The sequence below is a fragment of the Takifugu rubripes genome, chromosome 6, assembly GCF_901000725.2.
Source record: "Takifugu rubripes chromosome 6, fTakRub1.2, whole genome shotgun sequence".
In the NCBI taxonomy this organism is placed as follows: domain Eukaryota; kingdom Metazoa; phylum Chordata; class Actinopteri; order Tetraodontiformes; family Tetraodontidae; genus Takifugu; species Takifugu rubripes.
In genome coordinates this window covers 12349350-12372929 of record NC_042290.1, presented here as the reverse complement: position 1 = coordinate 12372929, position 23580 = coordinate 12349350, and the positions used below count along the sequence as shown (strand labels likewise).

Sequence of the window (23580 nt, the reverse complement as noted above, 5' to 3'; positions counted from 1 at the left end):
CAAGAAAAAGTAAAATATAAAATGCACGTTTAGATCCGAATGAATGAGCCATTCAAAGTTTTCCTTGTTTTATTTGCGTGTATCTCCACAGTTTGACTTTTACAAATACAGAACCAACTTCTCACAGGTCGATTGTGAATATTGAAGGTTTGATGGATTCAAGAGCATCTGATCATTTTCCTGATCACCAAGGAAAGTGAGTGTTGTACTTAGTGTCAATCATCTGGTTCTACCTTAAAATGCTGGTTGGGCTCAAGAAAAAGAATTCAACCCATTTCACCAACAGATTAACTTCAAATTGATTGTAAAACCAAATAAATTAATTCTCTATGTGTAAGTGTGTTCATTCCTACAACAGCCGGGATATTAAACGCTTTAGATGATGAAGATGTGATAAAATAGTTCTTTATTTCACAGAACAGGAAAACAAAACAGCTTATGTGATCTCGTCGTACATTTGAAGCATAAAAACGATATTTACATCTGGGACTGGATGCCTGAGTCGTCTGAAGAACTAAAACCAACAGGATCCATCTGCCATCATACGTGCGGAGACGCTTTTCCACCCCTTTCAACTGAGCCTTTGATCAGAAAACAGCAACAAAAATAAATTATCTATATTTTCAACAGATTTTACAACTCCACAGATTAAAGTTGATGGTGAGGAACATTTTTCTAAAATGACAAAAATCTGTTTTGTGTCTTTCGAATAGAACTGAAAGCTCCAACGAGTCAGTCGGGGACAGATTTCTTGCTACACTATTCATCTTTTAGAAATTTCGAATCCAATTTGGGAGGCGTTTGGTGGGTCAAAAATCCCCCCTCTCAAATCACACGTGAGGATTAACGTTTGTTGAAGCAAAGACAAAATCAAAGTGACTGCAAGGAGAGACGTGGTGAACATGGATACAGTAATCGTACAGTAACACAGCTTCATATAACTGGCTAGGACACAAACACCAGGACGTTTCTCACATGTGGACCCGCAGCGACGGCAGATGGTGTATTCAGGGACCGCTCAGACGCCGGACATTTGACTTCTCTCAGGGATCAACCAGTGCCATCAAATTCTGGACAATGACCAAAAGTTTGTCATAAAGTTCTGATGAAAGCTCCCAGGTTCTGTGGGCTCCCACACACCTGAGGAGGCTTCAGCAGAACCTTTTTTATCATAGTTACTGTCACAAAAGGGAGGAGCCACATCTGAGAAACTGTGATCAACAATAATTTTCATTGATAAACATCACTTATAACATGACGGGTACTTTTTAAATGTGGTATACAATAATACTATACAAAAAGCTTCAACAAGATCCATGCATAGTAGGTGGCTTGGACATCCAAACTGGAGGGTCTGGCTTCGAAGCACACTCTACAGTCTGATTAGAAGCTTTGGATTGACACATCAGAGCCAGGATGGCGCCCAGACTCTGGATCCGGGTTCGCAAGCGCAGCATCAGAGGCTAAACTACAGCTGCTGGAGGTATTCAGACCTGTACTGACCCAAACTGGCCGCTCCGACATTGTCTGTGCCGCCAAATCACATTAAAGGTTCAGTTCATCAAAAAACAAAGACAAACAGAAAAGCAAACAGGTAAAATAAAAGTGACACATTCTATCAGAGATTTTGATGTTTGCTTCCTTTGGAATTGACTAAATTTGTCCCTGTTGATTAAAAGACAAAGATAGTGTGTAAAGGTAAATCAGGAGTCCATCCCAGCCAGTGTGGGGGAGCTAGCATGCTAGCGTCAGGCTCATGTTGATGACGAGCGCTAAAATGGGGAAACAGCACAGAAACAGGACGCTTGGCTGAGGTTTAAAGACGGGAAACCCACAGGGAACATTTTAAAACTGACTCCGAAAGATAAACCAGGGCTAACTTTTTAAGTCCTCTGAGAGTCGTTCTTTAGCATTAGGCTGCTTCCACAGATGAGCTTTAGCACAAAATCTATGTCAAGATGCTGAAAAATCACCATGTAACCATCAAGATGACGAGAACCACAAACTGCATCGACAAAGTGAAGCCACAGAGACGTTCCTGCTGGCAGGCTGCAGTAAGAAGTCTTCCCCTCCCAAAATGTCAGGTTATCAAGGTAAAGGGAAAGAAGCAGAGAACTTTAAAATATCTGCTCATATTCAGCAGCTCCTGGATCTCTTCTGCTCAGACTCTGAGATGGAGTTCGTCTTATTGGAGACTGGCCTCATGTTTCCATCACGCTGTGTCTCCAATGGGGACCGCTGGACGGTCACAAGGTACTAAAGATAAGAAACAAGCTGACATGCAACATAAATGTGTAATAAAGCGTCCCGCCTGGACCTGATGCTCCACATCCTTCAGGACGCCATCAGAAGCTACTCGGAGGAGGAGGAGCTCCTCCACAGCACCTGAGCCGACTCAAAACATAAAATCCCAGAAGCATTTCCTCTGTCAGCAGCACTTCCTGTTCAAACGTTTAAAGCCAGGCCATCGCTCCTTCATGACAGCAGTGGCTCTCCTGATGCATTGTGGGTAGTGTAGTAACTGGTTTTCCCTTCTGTTGTTCCTGAATCCTGGATGGACTGATGTTCTGTGGGTGGGCCTGTGTCACAGACGGGGGCCGGATCCTGGGAGGAGCCCTACAACGGGCCGACAAGGAGAGAATGACCTGTGGGAGGAGAAGAAGAGCAGGAACCAATCAGGACACGGCGAAGTCATCATGTTGATGAGCCAACGTGCTGCTGCCGTCCCATCCTCTGAGGGCCGTTTCGAGGGAACAGCATCAAGAATGCATCAGAAAATGAGAACGTTAAGAAGAGCCAGAGTGTGGTCTCACTTTAGATCGGCATGGACTTCATCTTCACCACAGAGGCCACTTCCTGCATGGTTACATGGTCGCGGCGCCTCTGCCGAAACCTGGAAAAACAGGCAGGAATGTCGTCAGTCAGAGAGCCGCAGACCTGGACGAGGGGCAGCAGAGCGGCGGCACCTTACCACACGACAAAGATGAGGGAGAAGATGGTCACCAGGACGACCACGGAGAACAAAACCAGCACGATCACCAGACCCAGATTACTTTCATTATCCAGGTCGTCATCTGAGACGGAGAACAAAGACACTGATGGTGCCTGTGGTGAGGAGCTCCTTTTAAAGAAGGCTCCCACAGGCACTTATGAGGAGTAAACACACACACACACACACACACACACACACACACACACACACACACACACACACACACACACACACACACACACACACATCTACAGCTGTGGAGGTTCAGCAGCTGTCAGCCTCCTTGTTCGTCTCGTTGCTACGGGAGACAGGACGACTGTAGTTGAACTCACAGTGTATCTTGGCCGTCGAGCTCCCGGGGTTGGGCTGGAAGGTGAAGACGTCGTGTTCCGTGGCGTCCTCTGTAGGCTGAGTGGTGGCGGGGACTGAAATGAGAAACCTTGGTAAACACCACGCCTGCTGGAGGTTCTCCGAGGGTGAACTTCCTGTCTGACCTTCCCAGGGCCGCACCAGCACCACCGGGCTCCAGTCGCTCCACTGGCTTTCGTTGTTGATCTCATCTTGGGCTCGGACCTGGACCTGGTGAACGTGTCCAGCCAGAGCGTCGGAGATCACCTCCGAACACGCCGTGGATAAGAGCTGAGGGGCAAGAGAGTAAACGTGAAGGTGATCGACTCAACAACCACTGGAAAATCCCCCTTTCCTCAACTTTAAAGCAATTCATGGAAAGTGAGCTGAGGAGAAGTTCTTCATCACGGGGAGCTGAGCTGCTGCGCCTCATGTGACCACGAGGCCATTGGCACTGGACCAGACCCTGTTTACTGACCTCTGACCAGAACATGGAGCCCAGAGGCCTGTATCTGATGTGGAACAAGAGTGGGAAAGCGTGTTCCAGCGGCCAGGACGAGGGAAAGTTCCAGGACACCATCAGCCTGGTGGAGGAACCCTCGATCTGCCTCACCGACACCGACTCCGGAGGGTCTGGTTTCACTGCAACGCCAGGAAAAGTTCACGGCTTAGACGGGTCCCTCAACTTCTCAGGCCAAAGACGTCAGGACGGCAGGATGAACTGCATTAACGTTAACTGCAGTCTTCACAAGCTCTGGAATAAGACCTCCGCTCACCTCCAGACTCTTTGAGAGCTTAAAAATGGAACATTTTAATTCCCATTTCTTCTGTATCTGCTCATCTTTCACGACCTTAAAGACTCTTACACAGCGTGTGGAGCGCGAAGCGGTTGGTTGTGGTGCAGGAGCCCAGGCCGTTGGTCTCGGTGACCCTCAGCGTGTGGAGCGCCTGCCAGAACCCAGGGTGGTGGACCTCGCACTGCTTGCGGACGGCGTCCACGACGCACGGCTCCCAGTTCCCTTGACCACTGCAAGCACACGGTGAAGCTGCTGAGATGAGCTCCTACAGGCACCGGAACTCGCAGTGACCCGCTCTCACCGGAAGGAGGCGGTGTACTCGCCCGGCAGGAAGGTGTCCACCAAGTCCACCCAGGAGCAGCGGACGAGCATGTGATTGGGCACCTGACAGGAAATGCTGAGCAGCCCAGGGGGATCTGGGAAAGAGAGTAGGTCGCACTTAGTTTCAGGCCTGAGCGCCACTTTTATAAGAAGCTCACAGGACGTTCAGAAGAGCAAATGATGTAAACGTGAGGCTCGTTCTGAACTCAGAGTACTCGAGGAGACATGTGAGCTGTGAGCACGCCTTGTCCTCCAAAAGGAAGCCCAGTGAGGGAGCTGCTTCCTGTTGGGGACATTTGGAGGAAGCGGAGGGCTTTGTCAGTGTGGAGGCTGATAAGATGCACTTCCTCTGAGGACCAGGAGCACCGCTGGCCTGGAGTTTCTAACACTAAGCAGAGGAACTGCAGAGGAGGACACTCACGGCCCAGACGCAGCCTGACGGTGTGCAGCAGCCGCCCCCGACTGTCCCAGCAGCTGTAGTCGCCCTGCGCTGACAGCTCCACCTGCTGCAGGACTAACCTCCCATCTGAGGTCACCTGGTGCCACGGCAACGCTGAGCTGTTGTCCCGGAGCCAGGTGACAGGAGTCCTGCTCAGAAACACACACACACACGCAGTGGGACCCTGTAGGTCAAAGGTGATCTCTGGACGTGAAATTTGGTCATTTTTATAAACTCATGAAACGGTCCTGAAATGTCCTCAGACACCAGTAAGTCTGCACTTCCTGTTGTTCACTTCTTACCAGGTCGACGATTTCCCACACGCCAACGTCACATTTGAGTCCAAGCGCCAGAACTGCAGTTCTGATACTGAAACACACACACACACACACACACAGCCCATATTAAACAGTACCTGCACACACACTGGCTGTGTTGATGTGATTTAGGGCCCAGTGTTCCCAGTACAGTCAGGCTATCACAATAACATGACCATAAAAGGTGGCAGATCCTGCCGACGTTGAGCCGAGGAGACTTTGGCACGTGGTTCAAGCCTCTCTGAGTGTTATTGTTCCGTCCAAATGTATTATCATCATAATTAAAATGTTCGTCTGCAGACGTCAGGAACTGAGAGGCACTGGACCAGATGATGGCAGCATGCAGGTGAACGTGGGAGAGCTTCTTTGGTCTTTGATTCATTTTTTGGTGTTGATTTTATGCTCATTTTCTTCATTTCTTCACTGATTTGAAGAGTCCAAACTAAACAAGCTTCAGCTCCTGGAACCCTGTGGAGGTCTCGGCCCTCTCAAATGTCAATAATCAAACAGAAGTGGGACCATTTTCCAGCCACACACAGAGCCAGCGCTCAAACATCTGCAGCTCGGGCACCTCTGGCAGTGCTGCACAAACATCTCACCATCTGAATGGATCTATGAGGTGTGTTAGAACCTTCCCGGCCAAGCCAGACGTCTCTGGAGCAAATCATCCTGAAGCAGCTCTGAAGGTCTCATTGTTTGGGACAGGTGATAAAGATTCTGGTTACACTGGTATGAAATCTGTCTTTACGACCTGATGAAACGGAGCCCTGAAGCTTCCCTCGTCTCTGGAAGGAGCTGTAGGTCTCTACCTGGGCAAATATTTGCTGTTCTTTATGAGGTGATACTCTATCTGCAGCTCCTGCATGTTTGGCTTGGCTCGGAGACCTGCTGGCATCGATGGTCGACCTGGACTAAAGAAATAACCCCATAGCGCCCGTGTGCACCAGCCAGTCAGTCCCAGTCTGGCTTTGGTCTTCCCAATACAAGCAGAGAACTCCATCAGAAATCATCTTCAAAGATGGATGAACCCCTCAGGCTGCAACAAACAAGTGAAGCAGAGAAAACAAGAAGATCTGTGAGGAGGGCCTCTGCTCTCGTTACACAACGACGGCGCCTGCGCTGCATCAACGTGACAAATGGAAGAGTGAAAGGAGGAGGAAGTCACAAAGCACCGGCAGCGGAAACCAGCTCCAGGGTCTCCCACAGCAGCGAGACCTTCAGCACATTTAGAACCGCAGGTCCCTCTGAGACCTCCTTAATGCTGAAACTAAAGCTCTCAAACTCGGTTTTCTCTTGTGTTGATTCCGAGGCTGTGAAACCAGAAGCAGCAGGAGGGACGTGAGCAGCGGAGCTCCATGTGGATTCTGAGGTCACGTTCAGCCTGAAGGAAGACCGAACAAGTCAGAGCAGAATGTTTTACTGTGGTCTTCATGCAGAACCATCAGCCCTCCGCAGGTAAAGTGACCTCATGCACGCGTCCAGACCGAGGGTCAAACTGCTCCTCTGCTCTTATTAATGCCTGTTTTTACATTTGGTTTATCTGCTCTCTCTCTCTCTCTCTCTCTCTCACACACACACACACACACCACTTTGTTTTATCTGGGGCGTCAGAGGAGTCTTGGCTGCTCTGAATGTGTGTATTCATGTTTTATTGGCAGTAAAGAACATTATTCCCCAAACCCACAGCGTTCCACTCATATCTGATTCTGCCTCTGGCAGAAGGTACCAGTCGTGCGTGTGCATGTTTGTGCACATACGCGGAGCCTGACATTCACACATATGTGTGTAGGAAGGTGAAAAGTTTCTCCTGAAATCACACCAACACAGAAACTGCCAGTTGGACTGGGTCTTTTTAAAACACTGAAAAAAGAGAAAGAGGCACAAAAAAGAAGCTGTTGAATTTGAGCGGGTTCAGAACAAACAACCGCAGAGCCAAAACAATAAAAACCAGGTTGGTGGAGGCTTAAGGAAAAAGTGGATTTTGTTGTTAAAAACCTGACAACTTATATTCTAAAGCTGTGCAAACAAAGACCCCGAAATGGAAGTCAGGAGCATGAGTGTGTGTGCGTGAGTGTGCGTGAGTGTGTGTGAGTGTGTGTGTGTTACCTTCATCAGTCTGAATCTGAGCCTGACTGAGACGCAGCCACACAAACCAGATGACTGTCAGTAACGCAGGGCTGGACGGACGTTCGGGCATCTGCAAACACACAAATCCAAACTTGTCAGGCTGATTTTGGAGCATCTTCACACGCGTTGGAGGTCAGAGAGCAGCAGCCTGGCGCGTCACTACGGTCGAGTTGTAAATGTAAATGGAGTTGGAGCTTTTCAGCGTTTTTCCCAGAAGCCCAGGGGGGCTGCGAGTTGGTTCCAACCCAGCAGGACAGATTCGTCATCTTGATGGCAAACATAGGAGGCTTCACCCTGACTGTGCACACTGGAACAATAACGTGCACAGTGTGAGGTGAAGAGGGCCATCGATCAGCAGCAGCTCTGTTAACTTCAGTCCAAAGTTCATTAATAACACGTCTGACGGAGCTAAAATAGTGGAAAGCCTTCAGGGTTAGGGTTATGTCACGTTTAAATCTCACTCAGAAAAATGGAAATAACAGTTACAACAGGGAACAAAGAACAATGGTGTTTTACTTAGATTGTATTTTTCTTTTATTCCTTTCTACAAAGATACAAATTGAAGTTTTGTAGCTTTGAGACACATTTATGTGAATCTTGAAAATGGTTGTGAGAAAACCAATAAATTTAAAGTGAGAAAAACAGACAGAAAAGCTGCTTCAAAGGTGTCGCAGATGCAGAGAAATGCCCCAAATTAGATGAATGTTCTAAAAATAACACATGCACGGGCACAAACACACACACAGGACTTAAAGCTCACGTCTCACACTTGTTCGGTGTGTGTGTGTGTGTGTGTGTGTGTGTGTGTGTGTGTGTGTGTGTGCGTGCGTGCACTCATCTCTGAGTCCCTTTCTCTTCACTCACTTGTCTCCCGTATCACCTCCAGGAGATTAAGGTTGCCATGGATACACACTAGTTTATGAAATCCTGAAGTTCCTGACAGTGGTGTGATAGAGTGTGAAAAGGTTCCAGGAACCTTCAGCTGAACAGAGACCTTCTGGAGGTTCCTCAGGGAAGAACCCCTGCTCATCCTGGCGGCCTTGAACCATTTAAATGACTGATTCTCTGAGTCCCTCATCTGATGGTGGTCCTATCGGTCCTGGGATGTGTGGAATACCGGGCTCTTTATTAGGGGCCCCCTGCTGAGGCAGAACCTGACAGCTGCCTGCACACTCGCACCAGCACGTTTAAAGTCCCAGCCTTCCTGCAGACCCCTGTTCGTTAACAGTGGTTCAGAGGTGGAACCTAAAGGGGTGGTGGAGCACCTCCACAGAACGAGGTTCCACAGGAGGGTTCTGGGTACCAGCGCCGACCAAGTGGACCTTGGTCGTCCCCTGGTGTCTTTACAGACCAGAACTACAGACCAGAACCGCGATAAAATCAAGAAGCCTGAGAAGGTGTGTGAGAGCATCAGCATAAAATGATCTGTTGTGAGGAGAAAATTAACGATTCATGTTGAAAAGGAGCCAGAAAAGTGTTGGCAGCTCCACTGAGGTTTGGCCCTGGTCGTGTTCCCGAGAGTAAACATTCCGATCAGCGATCCCGCCCAGCGGGGGGCTGAACGTCGGAGCCTCAGAGGACTGATGACGGAACACACCTTCATCCCTCGGCTCTACTTTGGACAGGCGTGTAAATTCAAATGGAGCCGTTTGGAGCGCAGCAGCTCAGATTCCCACTTCTTTCCACAGGCTGTGTAACAACAGCCCCCCCACTCTACTCAGCCCCCCCCCCCCCCCCCCCACTCCCCTCAGCCCCCCCACTCTGTGACTCAGCCCCCACCACTCCGCTCAGCCCCCACCACTCTCCTCAGCCCCCCCACTCCCCTCAGCCCCCCCACTCTGTGACTCAGCCCCCACCACTCTCCTCAGCCCCCCCACTCCCCTCAGCCCCCCCCCCACTCCGCTCAGCCCCCACCACTCCGCTCAGCCCCCACCACTCTCCTCAGCCCCCACCACTCTCCTTCACTGGGGAGGGAATGCATCCATGGATACCGTCACCACGCGTAGACACACGTGAACGTCTGAGATAAAACTGCAGCTACGCAGCAGCACAACCACGATCAGGGAGGGCGACATCACAGCAGCAGCAGCACCTGAAAACCTCCGTTGTCCTGGCAACGCAGGTGGAGGACGCACAAGGTCCTGACAGGGGCTCGACAGGCTGAGAGCCCGACAGGCTGAGAGCCCGACAGGCTGAGGGCTCGACAGGCTGAGGGCTCGACAGGCTGAGGGCTCGACAGGCTGAGGGCTCGACAGGCTGAGGGCTCGACAGGCTGAGGGCTCGACAGGCTGAGAGCTCGACAGGCTGAGAGCTCGACAGGCTGAGGGCTCGACAGGCTGAGAGCTCGACAGGCTGAGGGCTCGACAGGCTGAGGGCTCGACAGGCTGAGGGCTCGACAGGCTGAGAGCTCAACTCTCTTTGTGGCAGCACAATCCCTCATGGTGACTCACAACCACTGGCTGCTGCACATTCAGAGAGAATGGGGGGGGGGGGGGGGGGGGGGGGCAGCAGACGCTGAAGACTCCAGGAGTTAATATTGTACAAACATCATCAAAGCCAGGAGAGTCTGTTCTCTGCACCCACACACACACACACACACACACACACACACACACACACACACACTTACTGCACTGACACAATAAATGACAACAGGATGTCCTGTTACTGAGGACAGTCATTAGTGTTTATGTCACAAATTAATGATTAACAAAGACTAATGTTTAAATTAACCTAGTGTGTGTGTGTGTATGTGTGTGTGTGTGTGTGTGTGTGTGTGATCTTGCAGTGAGCCAACATCTCCAGGAGGCCAAACCCTGCTGGTCAAGGATAACAATGAGTGCTGGGTTTACCCAGGTAACCATGGCAACCACTTCACTCCCCGTCTCTGTGCCCTTCCTGGGCGATAACAACACTGCTGACTGATGTGGGCGTGTGGATATTTGTGAGTGTGTGTTTCTGTGTGTGTTTCTGTGTGTGTTTCTGAGTGCAGGAGGGTTCACTTGAGTCTAGGAAACGTGCACGTTCAGGCAAAACAAGGTCGTTGATGAAGCTCTTTCATTTCAGTCGCCTGAGACCAAAGTTCAGGGACGTTGTGAACAACATCCAAACGGACAATATTGACTGATTGCAACACCGTCAGTAGACTGAGCAGAGCGGAGCAGAGGGGGCGGAGCAGAGCTGAGGGGGCGGAGCAGAGCTGAGCAGAGCAGAGCTGAGGGGCGGAGCAGAGCAGAGGGGGCGGAGCAGAGCTGAGCTGAGGGGGTGGAGCAGAGCTGAGGGGGCGGAGCAGAGCTGTTCAGGTGAGATAGGTAGCAGTGGCCCCAGCAGAGGCCCCAGCAGTGGCCCCAGCAGAGGCCCCAGCGGTGGCCCCAGCAGTGGCCCCAGCAGTGGCCCCAGCAGAGGCCCTAGCAGAGGCCCCAGCAGTGGCCCCAGCAGGGGCCCCAGCATGAAGGCCCCAGCGGTGGCCCCAGCGGTGGCCCCAGCAGTGGCCCCAGCAGGGGCCCCAGCATGAAGGCCCCAGCAGAGGCCCCAGCGGTGGCCCCAGCAGAGGCCCCAGCAGAGGCCCCAGCAGAGGCCCCAGCAGAGGCCCCAGCGGTGGCCCCAGCAGTGGCCCCAGCAGTGGCCCCAGCAGGGGCCCCAGCATGAAGGCCCCAGCAGAGGCCCCAGCGGTGGCCCCAGCAGAGGCCCCAGCAGAGGCCCCAGCAGAGGCCCCAGCAGTGGCCCCAGCAGTGGCCCCAGCAGGGGCCCCAGCATGAAGGCTGGACGCTGGCCCGAACAGACGCTCCAACCGTTCAGCACGAGGAGAAAAACAGACGCTGCCACAAAGACTCACTCGAGCTGCTCGGACCACTTCCAACTCTGGACTGAGCCTAAACACACACGCTGTAATGGCTGCCATGTGTGTAAGATATCAGCCAAATCACAGAGCGTGTGTGTGTGTGAGCAGAGCAGAGCGTGTGTGTGAGCAGAGCATGTGTGTGTGTGTGTGTGTGTGTGTGTGTGTGTGTGTGAGCAGAGCGTGTGTGTGTGTGTGAGCAGAGCGTGTGTGTGTGGAGAGAGAGGGCGCGAGAAAGAGAGAGACAAGTTTTATTACTATTCACTATTAAGTGAAAACAGGGTTTGAATTCTTACTGAAAGATGAAGTTTAGCTGAGAGAAAAACTGTGTGTACGTGCGTCATTGACACAGGTATCACAAACCTGTGTGTGCACACACATATGCACAGTGTATGTGTGTGTGTGTGTGTGTGTGTGAGAGAGTGTGTGTAGCATCTTGGCTTTAGCTCTACAACACTGGAATTTCCTCCAGCTCCTCCACCAGGGTAAGATGTCAACCAGATGCCAGCTATTCATACACACACACACACACACACACACACACACACACACACACACACACACACACACACACACACTCTTAAATGAAGACCACAGCTCGCCTCACAAACAAATTTGTAAGAAAACCTCAGCTGTAAACAGACACACAGGCATGAGCACAGGGCCGAGGGCTAAAATAAGACGCTGTCACACATGTCGGTGACTTCACAGACGTTTGTCTGTTTACGTGATTCTCGCTGGTCCATCGACAGCACAAGAGGAAAGTCTGTTGGGTAACAGCAACAGTGGCGCAGCCCCCTGCTGGCCGGCTGCAGTATGGCACGACTGGAACGACGAGCTACGCTAACACCGTCAACATTAAAGGGACCGTTGTCTTCAGGCAGCCAAAGTCCCACAGACGAGCTACGAAGCGCACCAGATAATTAGCTCCCAACAATATGACTCCCAACGACATGAACACTTAAAAGCCCTTTTGCTTCACTCTCAGTGAAACCAGCAGCAGTCCATAAACATGATGTTTCCAGTAATCCACTTCTACTTCCGTCACTAATAGCATTAGTCCAGAAAGCCTGTGGCTCTCATTAAATGTGATCAATGAAACAATTAAAGAACTTTCCCAAATCAAAGTGACATCATCATATCCCGGGTGAAGCCCGAGTCCCCCGATGCTACTGCTAGTGTTAGCAGAGCGGCGACACTAGCAAGCGCGATGATTCAGGGCCTCGCTGGCGTGATTAGCAACAGAAGGGAAGAGGGTGGAGCTACGGCTGGATGTGATTGATGGGCAGAACCCAAGAAGCCTTCGGTCCGGTCGTGATCGCCGCCAATCAGGGAGGAATCCTTTGATTTCCCGAGCAGCCTGTGATTAGCTCCCTGCTGCAGCTGCAACCATGCAGCTTGTGGTCTGGGGTGGTGGTTTATTTGATGGATCCTTCTGAGATACCAAAAGAAGAACGCCACGGTATCATTTGTGGGCACTGGGCTCACCATTTTTCAACGATACTCAGCCAGAATTCTGTGTTTTTTCCATTTGTTTCACAACTATTGATGGTATTTTTTGCATGTTTTCCACTGTTGCTCTGATTTCCTGGGAAACCACAATGGCCAGAAGATGACATGGGAGGCTCCGTCAGCTCCAGCTCCACGATGGTCCTGGAGCTCAGGGTGCTGCCGGAACCGGAGGGATCAGAGCGAGAGACTCTCCCGACATCCTGTTTTTGCCGCGAGGCTCAAAGCAGAATATGGCGACATCGGGAACGTTCCCACAAACAAAAGAGGACATGATGTCACCGCTCATATTTAACGACGGCGCGGAGACATGCAGGCAGAGTCAGCTGGCAGAATCCTGAACCGCAGCACTTCATAACTGGGGCCCGGAACATTCCGTGGAGATAGTGTCCCAGAGAAGACTCCCGGTCTCGAGTGTGCCCACCAGTAGCCAGAGACGGGCTCTCTAAACACCCCCCACATGCTGACACCTCTGCTCTCCGTTAGCCTCACGCACACGCACACGCACGCACACACACACACACACACACACGTCTGCAGCTACAGGACACATCATGTGACCGTTCTCGTGGGCTGTTGGTCTATTCAACTCTGACCAAGAGTTGACCTCTAACACTGACCTTTAACATGTGTGCAGAAGAAACACATATCGTTAAATCACTGTCACACACACACACACACACACATTTATGCACACACATCCATGTACTTTACAATACGTACACCCACACACACCCCCTGTTCATGAGAATGATGAGTCACACTGCTGGGAACTCCATACTTTCCCCATTACTACTGACTGGAGTAATGGGGAGAGAGGGGGTAAAAGGGGTGAGAGGGGGTAAAGGGGGAGAGAAGGGGTAAAAGGGGAGAGAGAGGGGGAGAGAAAGGAGAGATGGGGTAAAGGGGGGGCTAAAGGGGGGAGAGAGGGGGTAAAGGGGGGGGTAAAAAGGGGGGTAAAAGGGGGGAGGGACAGCAGCAATTAACCTCAGTGGCTCTTCAGACGACCATAAAGTGCCTGTAAACCCTGAAACGCCGCCCTGCTGCAGGTGATGAAGACGAGCAGATCGACGTCTTCCTCCCGTTACACCGATCACACTCTCAAACAGGATGAACGGAAACGCTTGGCTCCACCTCCAGGCCAGCGTCTCCGCAGACACGGGGATCCAACTGACGTCCCCCTGCTGCCTCGGCCACGCCGGGTCGGTACCGGACCGACCGCCGGCACGCTGAGAAAGTTCAACCTCTGATCTGCTAAATTAGTGAATGTTTCCCTGTGTAGTCGGAGGCTGGTTGGTTGCTCTTTCTGTCCAAGCCTGGGATCCATCACGGGGTGATTTCTCCTGACAGAGATCCGGTTCTGTCTGGCCACGCTGGAGCCTCCAGATCTACAAACTACACAAGCACCAGGTTCCCCAGCAGTCATCAGTGTGTGTGTGTGTGTGTGTGTGTGTGTGTGTGTGTGTGTGCGTGTGTGTGTGTGTGTGCTGTGAATGAACGTGGGTGTGTTGGTTCATCACAAACGCTCTCCACGCTGCTGCAAAGGTAACGCGCTCTGTAGTGCACGTTACCTTTGCAGCTTCCTCCTGCCAGACGCGCCTGCTGACTGATGCACGTGCACGTGCACGTGACCACGCCGATCAGGTTCAGTCACGTACCCGACAGCTCAGGGAACACATGAAATACTGCAGCTTCCCAGAAACCTTTGCCAACCCTTGCAGCCACGTGAGGAACACACAAAAGCTCAGAGGTCAGGAGGTCACCGACAGCTGTCACTGAACCTTCTGAAGTCTTCTACCGGTTTAGACGCTCTCATTATCCCGTAACCATGGCAGCGGCTGGCTCAGTTAGCAGCGGAGCTAATGCGTCTCCAGCCCACTCAAACCTACCAAGAACGATCTGGAACATCTGCTCACACGGATCCAGTGTCTCAGCGTCCGGAACGGCAGCGTTCCTGGTTGGAAGTGAAGCTTTGCTCCGAGTTTCTCTTTCATTCCTCACCTGCAAAAGCTGGACGTGAAAGCTAAGAACCTGAAGCTGTTTCAGCTCCTCAGAGCAGAACATCCAGCAGGCTGCAGGGTTCCTGAGAAGCTCCTCGCTTTCAGAAGAAGCCCTAAAACCTGAGATGCACCCACACACGCAGCCACACACACCTGAGAGGTAGTTTACTATAAAAGACCGAGGGTTTTATCTCGGAGCCCTCTCTGGAATCGCCGCGCTCTCATTTGCTGCCAAATCTGATAGCATCAACATGCTCGATAGCAGCCGATTATCCTCCGTCAGCGGCGCTAACGCTCCATGAAGGCAACAAACAGCAGAGATGAAGAGCTTCAACCACCGAGGGGAAGATGCTCCACACGAACCACAGGCAAACAGACAGGAAGATCTTAGTTCTGCTGGATTCCAGCTAGATGACAGCATGTCGTCACCCCCCCCCCCCCCCCCCCCCCCCCCACCCCCCCCCCCCCCCCACCCACCCACACACACACACACACACGGGTCGCCCAGGAGAGCTTCATGTAATTCCAACAGACACATCTATCACTTATAAATGAGCAGCGCCGTAAAAATAACCTCCAGGAACGCAGCAACACACTCAGTACACACTGAGTACACACTCAGTACACACAGAGTACACACTGAGTACACACTGAGTACACACTGAGTACACACTTTCACTCAGTTGGATCAAAGATGGATCCAAACAAAAGCCGGACGCTCCAGCTCCCGTCCACCGCTGGGTTCTCCGACACGGAGAGGAGTGTTTGTGGTCTGCTCTGATCTCCACATTAGATTCTGGATTTATCTTTGTGTCTCTGCTCACTTGGACAAATCCAGGCTTGTTCCGATGCCTAACGAGGCCTCGCGTTGGATGGGAACGCCGTTTCGGTCTATTTTCACCTCCTAAATTCATCTCCAGCATCAGCAGTTGAGCAAAACTGCAGCCAGAACGTTCCTAAATAACACAATTCATTAAGCGGAGCACATATTTAGAGTTTCGAGGTAGCGGCCCAGCTCAAAACAGGAAGTCATTAGTGCTTCGCTCTTACGCAACACTTACGGCTGCTCTGACCAACACGCAGAGACTGGAGGGCGTGGTGCGTTCAGGGACACGGCCCTAACTCTGAGGCAGGCCTGTGGATGGGAATATGATGGTGCCTTCAAGTGCTCACCCTCTTGGGGTTCTGATGATTTTTTTCCTTTCCGTGAAATAAAAGATGTGATGTTCCATTATTTTACCGTAGAATTATTACAAATGCAATGTGATAATAACAGTGTTGTAATAATGAATTTTCCACTTGGCAGGTTTAAAATACACACAGTGCAAAATTAGGTGAAATAAATACCATAATAATGAGTTCTGCAGACCGGGACCAGGACACCAGCAGCACCCAGAGGTCCCAGAAGCAGAACTCAGGTCCCACGTTAGGGAGCGTTCATTGAGTTAATGACACATTAACTAACGTTTTAAATGGGTTTTTCATGTTCTGTTTAAACTGACATGAAAACAAGCAGCTTCCCTCAGATGCTTTCCTCCTCACCAGACACCAGGAGGTGGGCGGCAGCAGAGGCCGGCGTGCACGTCAGGACCCCCGGACCCTCGGGGCCCTCCAGCAGAGCCAGGAGGGGAACCAGGCCGCAGCAGCTTGGAAATCGCTCCAGTTTTCTTTACGCTATTTTGGCAAGAAACCGCTGGTGATTCTGGAGCTCCGTCGGCTGGAGCGTTTTCCCAGCACAGGCTCAGCTCGTGCCAGCGTTTAACGAGCGGCTCGCTGTTTTCACAGCTCGTTCAATCCGGCACAAGGTTTCCGTGAACCTGATCTCAGACCAGCCGTGGTCCAGGCAGCAACAGGCACGTGCGCACGTCGATGATCGTTTTAAAGATCCAGCCGTGCCTGCGTGGAACCAGCCGCCATCTCGTCTGAGTTAAACTCACCATTCCACCTGAAGCCCGAGCAGAATGTTTTTCACCAATAAATCTTCAGCGCTCACACAAGCACCATCATTAAGGACGTGTGGTCACAGCCCGCGGCGGCGGCGGTGCCGGCGCCCTGGGGAAGCGCGCCGTAGCGCCGTTGAGCTACAGTCGATCTTATAGGCGACTGTAGCGGCGCCAGACGGCCATGACACCACGGTGAGAGACTTCCAGCCTGCTCTAAATAAGACGCTCCTCGATATGAACCAGATGCAGATTCTGGCACCAGCTCGCGTACGAAGGAGCAGGATTGGGTTTCGCGTTCTGACTGCGCAGCTCTGCACAACCTGATGATGGAACTGACGTAAAGACGGGAGAGACGGGTCAAACTCCAGCCCAGCAGAGCAGCAGAACCCCCCACCGAGGCCCCAAAAGCTGCCCTAATATCAAGAGAGAGCGGCCTGAGAGCTGGCAGGCGGCGCTGCTCTGGAACAGCTTTCTCTCTAATTTAAACTTGATTGCTGTGGGCTGAAATATGAGCGGAGAGGAGCGTATGGACCGTATGCTTCTGATTAGAGAGCAACGAGGGTCCTCCAACTGGAACGTGGTGCCTCTCTTTATGAAGTGAGCATGGAGGGGAAAGTCTGACAGGCCAAACAAAAAGGTTCTGATGGAACAATGAGGCAGAAGGAGCCCAAATCTGTCTCTGATTTGCTCCTTTTCAGGTTATTAATCATGAGTCTCAGACAATTTGGCTCCATATTGTTCTGCCAAAGATCTGTTTTCTCTGAACTAATGAGGCCCAAACGGGCCAGATACCATCTGTGGTGTAAATACCAGCAGCCTGGTGGACAGTCTGCAGAGCATTCACCTGCATAAAGTCTAACAAACTCGCTTATGTAACTTTTCAAAGCTCTTATTTAAGGTTGCTTTTGCCAGCGCGCGTGTGACAGACAGCTGAGATCTGTAAAACAGGCCAAACGCCATCTCTTGGACTCGGCCGGTTCTGAAACCAGTTAAAACCAGAAGCACCTGTGGGTGGGGTACGATAGGGAGCGACTCCAGCATCAGGCCAGGAACACAGGTTTGGGTTACGCCAGTGGAGCGACGGTCAGGAGCTGGAACATCGAAGTGAACAACAAACTCAGTGTGAACTCATCTCCTCCACCGCTCATCTCCGGACGGCGCTCCGGACGGCGCTCCGGAACGCCGCTGTCGTCCCCTCCCGGAAGCAACAATCCCCCCTCAACTCTCAACGTGATGCCGAGGCAGCAGAATTCAGCAGAACTTCACATTTGCCATTTTAAATCTTTTTACAGCTGCTAAACAAGAGTGTCTTTTCTTTACATTGGGTCCATTTACTTTGTAAATGAGGTTTGTTCCCATCAGGAGCCGAAGGACCAACGTTCCTCGTTCCTGAACCCGTTTTGGCCGACTCGCCGTCATCAGAATTAGCCTGTCATCAATCACAGAAACGTTCCTTCTCAACTGTCTGGATCAACACGCCGAGGTCCTGACTCTGACCATCTGGTCACCCTCCCGACTGTCATCGTTAGCGTTCAGAGCCCGGGCGAAACGTCCCGCGCGGCTAACGCGCCACTGCTTCTGGAACATTCGCCACTTTTATCAAGTCTTCTTGTGTAACGCCCCAGAAACCCAAGAAGCGCACAAAAACTTCACTGTATCGTCTGGTGACAGGATCTCTGGCGCAGGTTCAAACCCGGCGCTGACACGCAGCCGTGCACGACACACATGCGCCTTTTCAGCACGTCCCTTCGACATGACTTAACCTTGATTTTCCAACTGTTTCAAGCTCCAGAAGCATGACCTCTGACCCGCGCGCTGCACAAAAGAGAGGAGGACAATGTGGAGAGTTGGCGAGCGACTTTCTCTGCTCGTCTTCTTCTTCTGGTCCTACGCTGAGACGGCCCCGGGCTCCGACCCTCGGCCCCTTCTGTTTGCATTCCTGTTGAGCCTCATTTAGAGGCTCCATCCCTCCTCTGGCTGCAGGAATGCACATCTGTACTGAGACCCCATCTGTCTGGCTGTCTGGCTGTCTGCATATAGGTGTTTTTTGGTCACTAAATGAATGAATCCACATGTTCGTTGGTCCATTGATGCTGTTTATGACAGTATTAGATGTTATTAGGTGTTATGAGATGAGTCAACAGCAAAACAAGTCAACAAGAGATTAAACAGACACTGCAAACTGTTGGTAATGGCAAAGAAAACCAATGCCAATTCACTCTAAGAGACCTAATTTAATTTATTAACCGACAAATATTTGCTCGTGTGGTCCCCGCACTGAAACTGGGGGGGGGGGGGGGGGTTGAAGATGTTTTTCCTGAAATTACCTGACACAAAGAAAGTACTGGAATCATGTTGGAAAATCATGACGCGGCTAAAAAGAACTGCAAGAGCAGATACTTTGTAAAATGTTAACGAGTGAGGCGCTACCAGGCTAATGAGGTATAAACAAGTTAAGCTAGCGGCGGGGCCAACTCTCCCTCCGCTCCCGCCTGTCCCGCACCGATCCCGGATCAACTTTTTCTAAGAACGCTCCCTTGTTATCGCATCTACCGTAACTGAAGCTGATCAAACTCACCTTGGCAAATGTCCCCCGAGTCATACAGGCATTATTCTGTTGTCTCCGTCCATGGCCGGGACATCTGTCGAGTTGTACTTCGGCTCCCCGGAGAGACTTTAGACGGGCTAGCGGGGCAGGAGAGCACCAAAGTCGGACATGGAGGAGGGGAGGCGGAGGCGGGGAGAAGACAGGGGTCGGGTCTATCATTGGCGGATGTGGCTGTCAATCAGCGGCCTGGTGGGCGTGTCCTAACTGTTAAAGGATTATAAAGGCTGAGCCGCGCTCCCGATCCCGGGTCAGAGGAATGTAGAGTGGAAAAATCCGGGATACTTTAGGAAGGATACCTTTATTTAGGCCGCGAATGAGGACAGTAATTCAAGTCTTTGGTGAAACGTTGCTCTTTGTCATAGAGTACGTTACTATTATTAAAATTTTGGTCAAAACATTTTATTCTCGTGTACAATTGTTGAGTATCCAGCCTTAATTTTTTTTTTTTTCAAAAACATTTATTTAAGAAATTATCTTTGCTAGTATTGACAAGAAATACATTTCAAATGTGGCCCCACATCTCTGTGTTGGATAAAATAAGTGTTCTATTTTAGGTGTCATAAACAAAGTAAACACGTTGATATTCACTGCTCTCATGATGGCAGCGAGCTGCTTCACACACAGTAAATGGGATGGCAGGATCGTCTCATTATGGGTCAGCACACCTTTCCTTCTCCATCATCAGGTGGAAAAACACCGACATCAGTAGAACAGATGAAAACTGATGGTGCAGATTCAGGGCGCAACTGAATTTAATGCTGTTTGAAACATCTTTGGAAGAGAAAAATTTCCTTATATGATTTGTGCTTTAATAACTAATAACAGACAACAATAACCTGATTTACAAGATGAAAATCAACCTGAAGGCAAATATGAGTCACATTGTTATATTTAACCTAACTGAACAGCTTACATTAACCCTATAACGACTGAGCAGCAGGACGTATTAGAGAACAATAACTTTAAATGAAATCTAATCACAATTCAACAACAACAGGCTCATTTCTTATTCCACTCTGAACCCCTGCTGGGAGGAAAATCACCATTTAGCATCCAGGTTACAAAATAGTCACATTTCAACAAGTTGTTCAACATTATTCCCCAAACATGGATTCTGTTGTCGTTCATGGCCAGATTTCAAATCCTGGTAGTTTTATGTCATTAAAAAAAGTAAAGCAGAGATGTTTTTAATACCCGAGTATCTTCAGACATCTGACTGTAACATTGCTGATGATTTTATTATCAACTCCCTCAATTCTCTGAATCCCCTTAATGATAATAAAGCATTAATAAAGTTATGAGTGGGTGGATGGATGGATGGTGGATGGATGGATGGTGGATGGATGGATGGTGGATGATGGATGGATGGATGGTGGATGATGGATGATGGATGGTGGATGATGGATGGATGGATGGTGGATGGATGGATGGTGGATGATGGATGGATGGATGGTGGATGATGGATGATGGATGGATGGATGGTGGATGATGGATGGATGGATGGTGGATGATGGAGGGATGGATGGATGGATGATGGATGATGGAGGGATGGAGGGATGATCACCCGTATCACAGTGTTGCTTCCATCTGCTGGTCATTCAGGCTCATTACACAAGGAGCTGTGACGTGGAGGATGTTTGTCACGTGTTCAACATTTTAAATCAATTATCATCTTTATTATCTTGTTTAAGGCTCAGCGCGCACGACTGTGACTGATTCTATTTGCATTAGACGTCCAGAGAGCTGGTTTGAGTTATAAATCACGGGGCAATAATGATAATGTGATATTCCCAAACAGGAAGAGGGCAGGGGCATGTTTCATCACCAACAGCCCCGATCAGATACCACCGACCTCAGAGAGGGAGCAGTCATGAGGCCCAAGACTAGACCCTGTGGAGCACCACAACCCAGGGAGAGAGACCACAACTGGAAGAGTCAAAGTGGGAAACACAGCAGTTCCTTTCCTTTGTGTTCCAGATTAGCAGCATTACCCAGCATGCAACAGCACGACCAATCACATTCGGTAAACAGGCGAGTCTCACCTGCTGTGACTGACTGACATCATGTGACGGCAGCAGTTCTGCTTAGGGTGTGGATGTGGGACATTCAGCTGCAAAACACACTCTCACCACCTCACTGACTCACCCCACACACACACACACACACACACACACACACACACACACACACACACACACACACACTCTGCTGATGGTGCTGTCATCCCTGTACAGAATCACTGGCAGCAGTGGGTGTTGTTTCACTGACTCGGCAAACATACCACAGCTTTACTCATGACACCTCCATTCCCTCCCCATTCCCCCCCCATTCCCTCCCCATTCCCTCCCCATTCCCTCCCCATTCCCTCCCCATTCCCAGCAGTTTTCTCCGGCTGCCTCAGAGCCGCTCCAACCTTCACTGGAGGAGGTGAAAAGTGAACTCTGTCTCCGTGTTGTTGCAGATTTCTAACCTGGTTCCTGAGCTCCGTGTGTGAAGCAAAGATGCCTCTGTGGATGTTGCTGCTGTGTGTTGCTGTCCAGTTGTGTTGTGCTGCTCAGCCTGTGGACGAAGTCATCACAACCAGTGAGTACTGGGAGAGGAGCTGGTGTCACTGGTCGTCCCAAACCCAAAGATGTGACTGATTATTGAGTTATAGTAGTTAGAGTGAACTGTTGCTGCTCCACTCTGCTGTGTGTGTCTGTGTGTGTGTGTGTGTGTGTGTGTGTCTGTGTGTGTGTGGGTCTGTGTGTGTGTGGGTCTGTGTGTGTGTGTCTGTGTGTGTCTGTGTGTGTGTGTGTGCGTGTGGGTCTGTGTGTGTGTGTCTGTGTGTGTGTCTGTGTGTGTGTCTGTGTGTGTGTCTGTGTGTCTCTGTGTGTGTCTGTGTGTGTGTGTGTGTGGGTCTGTGTGTGTGTGTCTGTGTGTGTGTCTGTGTGTGTGTCTGTGTGTCTCTGTGTGTGTCTGTGTGGGTGTGTGTGTGGGTCTATGTGTGGGTGTGTGTGTCTGTGTGTGGGTGTGGGTCTGTGTGTGTGTGTGTGTGTGCGTGTGTCTGTGTGTGGGGCTGTGTGTGTGTGTGTGTGTGTGTGCGTGTGTCTGTGTGTGTGTGTGGGTGTGTGTGTGTGTCTGTGTGTGTGTGTGGGTCTGTGTGTGTGTGTGTGTGTGTGTGTTTAGCTGGTCAGAATGAGTCAGGCTGTTTAAATAAGGAACATGGAAAGTTTGACATCTTTCAGGAATCGGAACTCAGCACCTTCTGTTTCACTCAGTTGATTCTTATTAACGAGCCTCAATTAGAGCTTTTGACCTGAGGTGACCTGAAGGTGACCTGAAGGTGACCTGAGGTGACCTGAGGTGACCTGAAGGTGACCTGAAGGTGACCTGAAGGTGACCTGAGGTGATCTGAGGTGACCTGAGGTGACCTGAAGGTGACCTGAGGTGACCTGAGGTGACCTGAAGGTGACCTGAAGGTGACCTGAGGTGACCTGAAGGTGACCTGAGGTGTGATGAGCGAGATGTTGCACCAGGTGTCAGGTGTTCCCACCGTGGTTGGACAACGGTCCTCACAGGACTCTGATGTCTCCAGAGAACGTTCCTCTTCTTGGCGACTGGATCCAGAGGAGCCCAGACTCGCCCGAGGTTCAGGAGGCGGCTCAACAAGCCGTGAAGATGTTCAACGCCAACTCCAAGAACAAGAGGATGTTCAGGCTGGTGGCGGTGACGGCGGCCCAGAGCCAGGTGAGGCTCCGCCCCCTCACCTGCTCACAGCCAGGCAGCACCTGACCCCTCCGCTGCTCCACAGGTCACCAACAAGATCAACTTCAGGATCCAGGCCGTCCTGGGAAAGACCGCATGTCTGAAGGCTGAAGACCTGGACCTGAGCAGCTGCCCCGGGGTCAGGAAGGTGAGCGTCCTCCAGCCTCACCTGCAGCTCCTGAGGGGCTCTTTAACCACACTGTCTCTCTGCAGCAGCTCAGCTGCCGTTTCCAGGTGACCTTTGACCCCCGGAACCAGAAACATGAGCTGCAGGATCACCAGTGCAGAAAACTGAAGGAGGATTAGCGTTGGAGTCGCTTGTTCACGAAACCAGACACTTTTCTGATGATTTCTTCAAAACTACATTTGATTTGATGATTTGTAACCTGAAATTCCAATAAAAGTCGTTTGGATCAAAGATCCTGATCATCTTCCCCTGATCTGGATTAAGAGTCCACATGGAACCCTGTGACCCCAGGGTGACACACCTGTATCAGCAGACATGACACACGCCTGTGTTCCTGGTGCTGGTGAGGCTACTGTAGCTGCTACTGATGCTACCATAGCTGCTACTGATGCTACTGATGCTACTGT

General features: G+C 50.8%; 2 protein-coding genes across 3 annotated transcripts; one reads left to right on the top strand and one right to left on the bottom strand.

Moving 5' to 3' along the window:
* Positions 1-389: 389 nt before the first annotated feature.
* Positions 390-19353, bottom strand: il11ra (interleukin 11 receptor subunit alpha). The gene is made up of 12 exons (XM_029837726.1): positions 19210-19353; positions 7321-7411; positions 5200-5266; positions 4880-5046; positions 4439-4553; positions 4207-4367; positions 3819-3982; positions 3487-3631; positions 3325-3417; positions 2972-3074; positions 2814-2893; positions 390-2645 (listed from the first exon to the last, which is right to left on the bottom strand). The coding sequence occupies exons 1-11, from the start codon at positions 19231-19233 to the stop codon at positions 2815-2817; spliced, it is 1209 nt and encodes a 402-aa protein (XP_029693586.1). The 5' UTR covers positions 19234-19353; the 3' UTR covers positions 390-2645; position 2814.
* Positions 19354-21609: 2256 nt separating this feature from the next.
* Positions 21610-23406, top strand: LOC101072462 (cystatin-M). Of its 2 annotated transcripts, none has more exons than XM_011604984.2 (4): positions 21610-21822; positions 22817-22968; positions 23033-23134; positions 23203-23406. In XM_011604984.2, exons 1-4 carry the CDS (start codon positions 21741-21743, stop codon positions 23290-23292), a joined length of 426 nt encoding a protein of 141 aa, XP_011603286.2. In that variant the 5' UTR covers positions 21610-21740; the 3' UTR covers positions 23293-23406. The 2 variants fall into 2 exon arrangements, with proteins under 2 accessions (XP_011603286.2, XP_003965642.2); XM_003965593.3 differs by having other exon boundaries at positions 21611-21822; positions 23200-23406.
* The last annotated feature ends 174 nt before the right edge of the window (positions 23407-23580 follow it).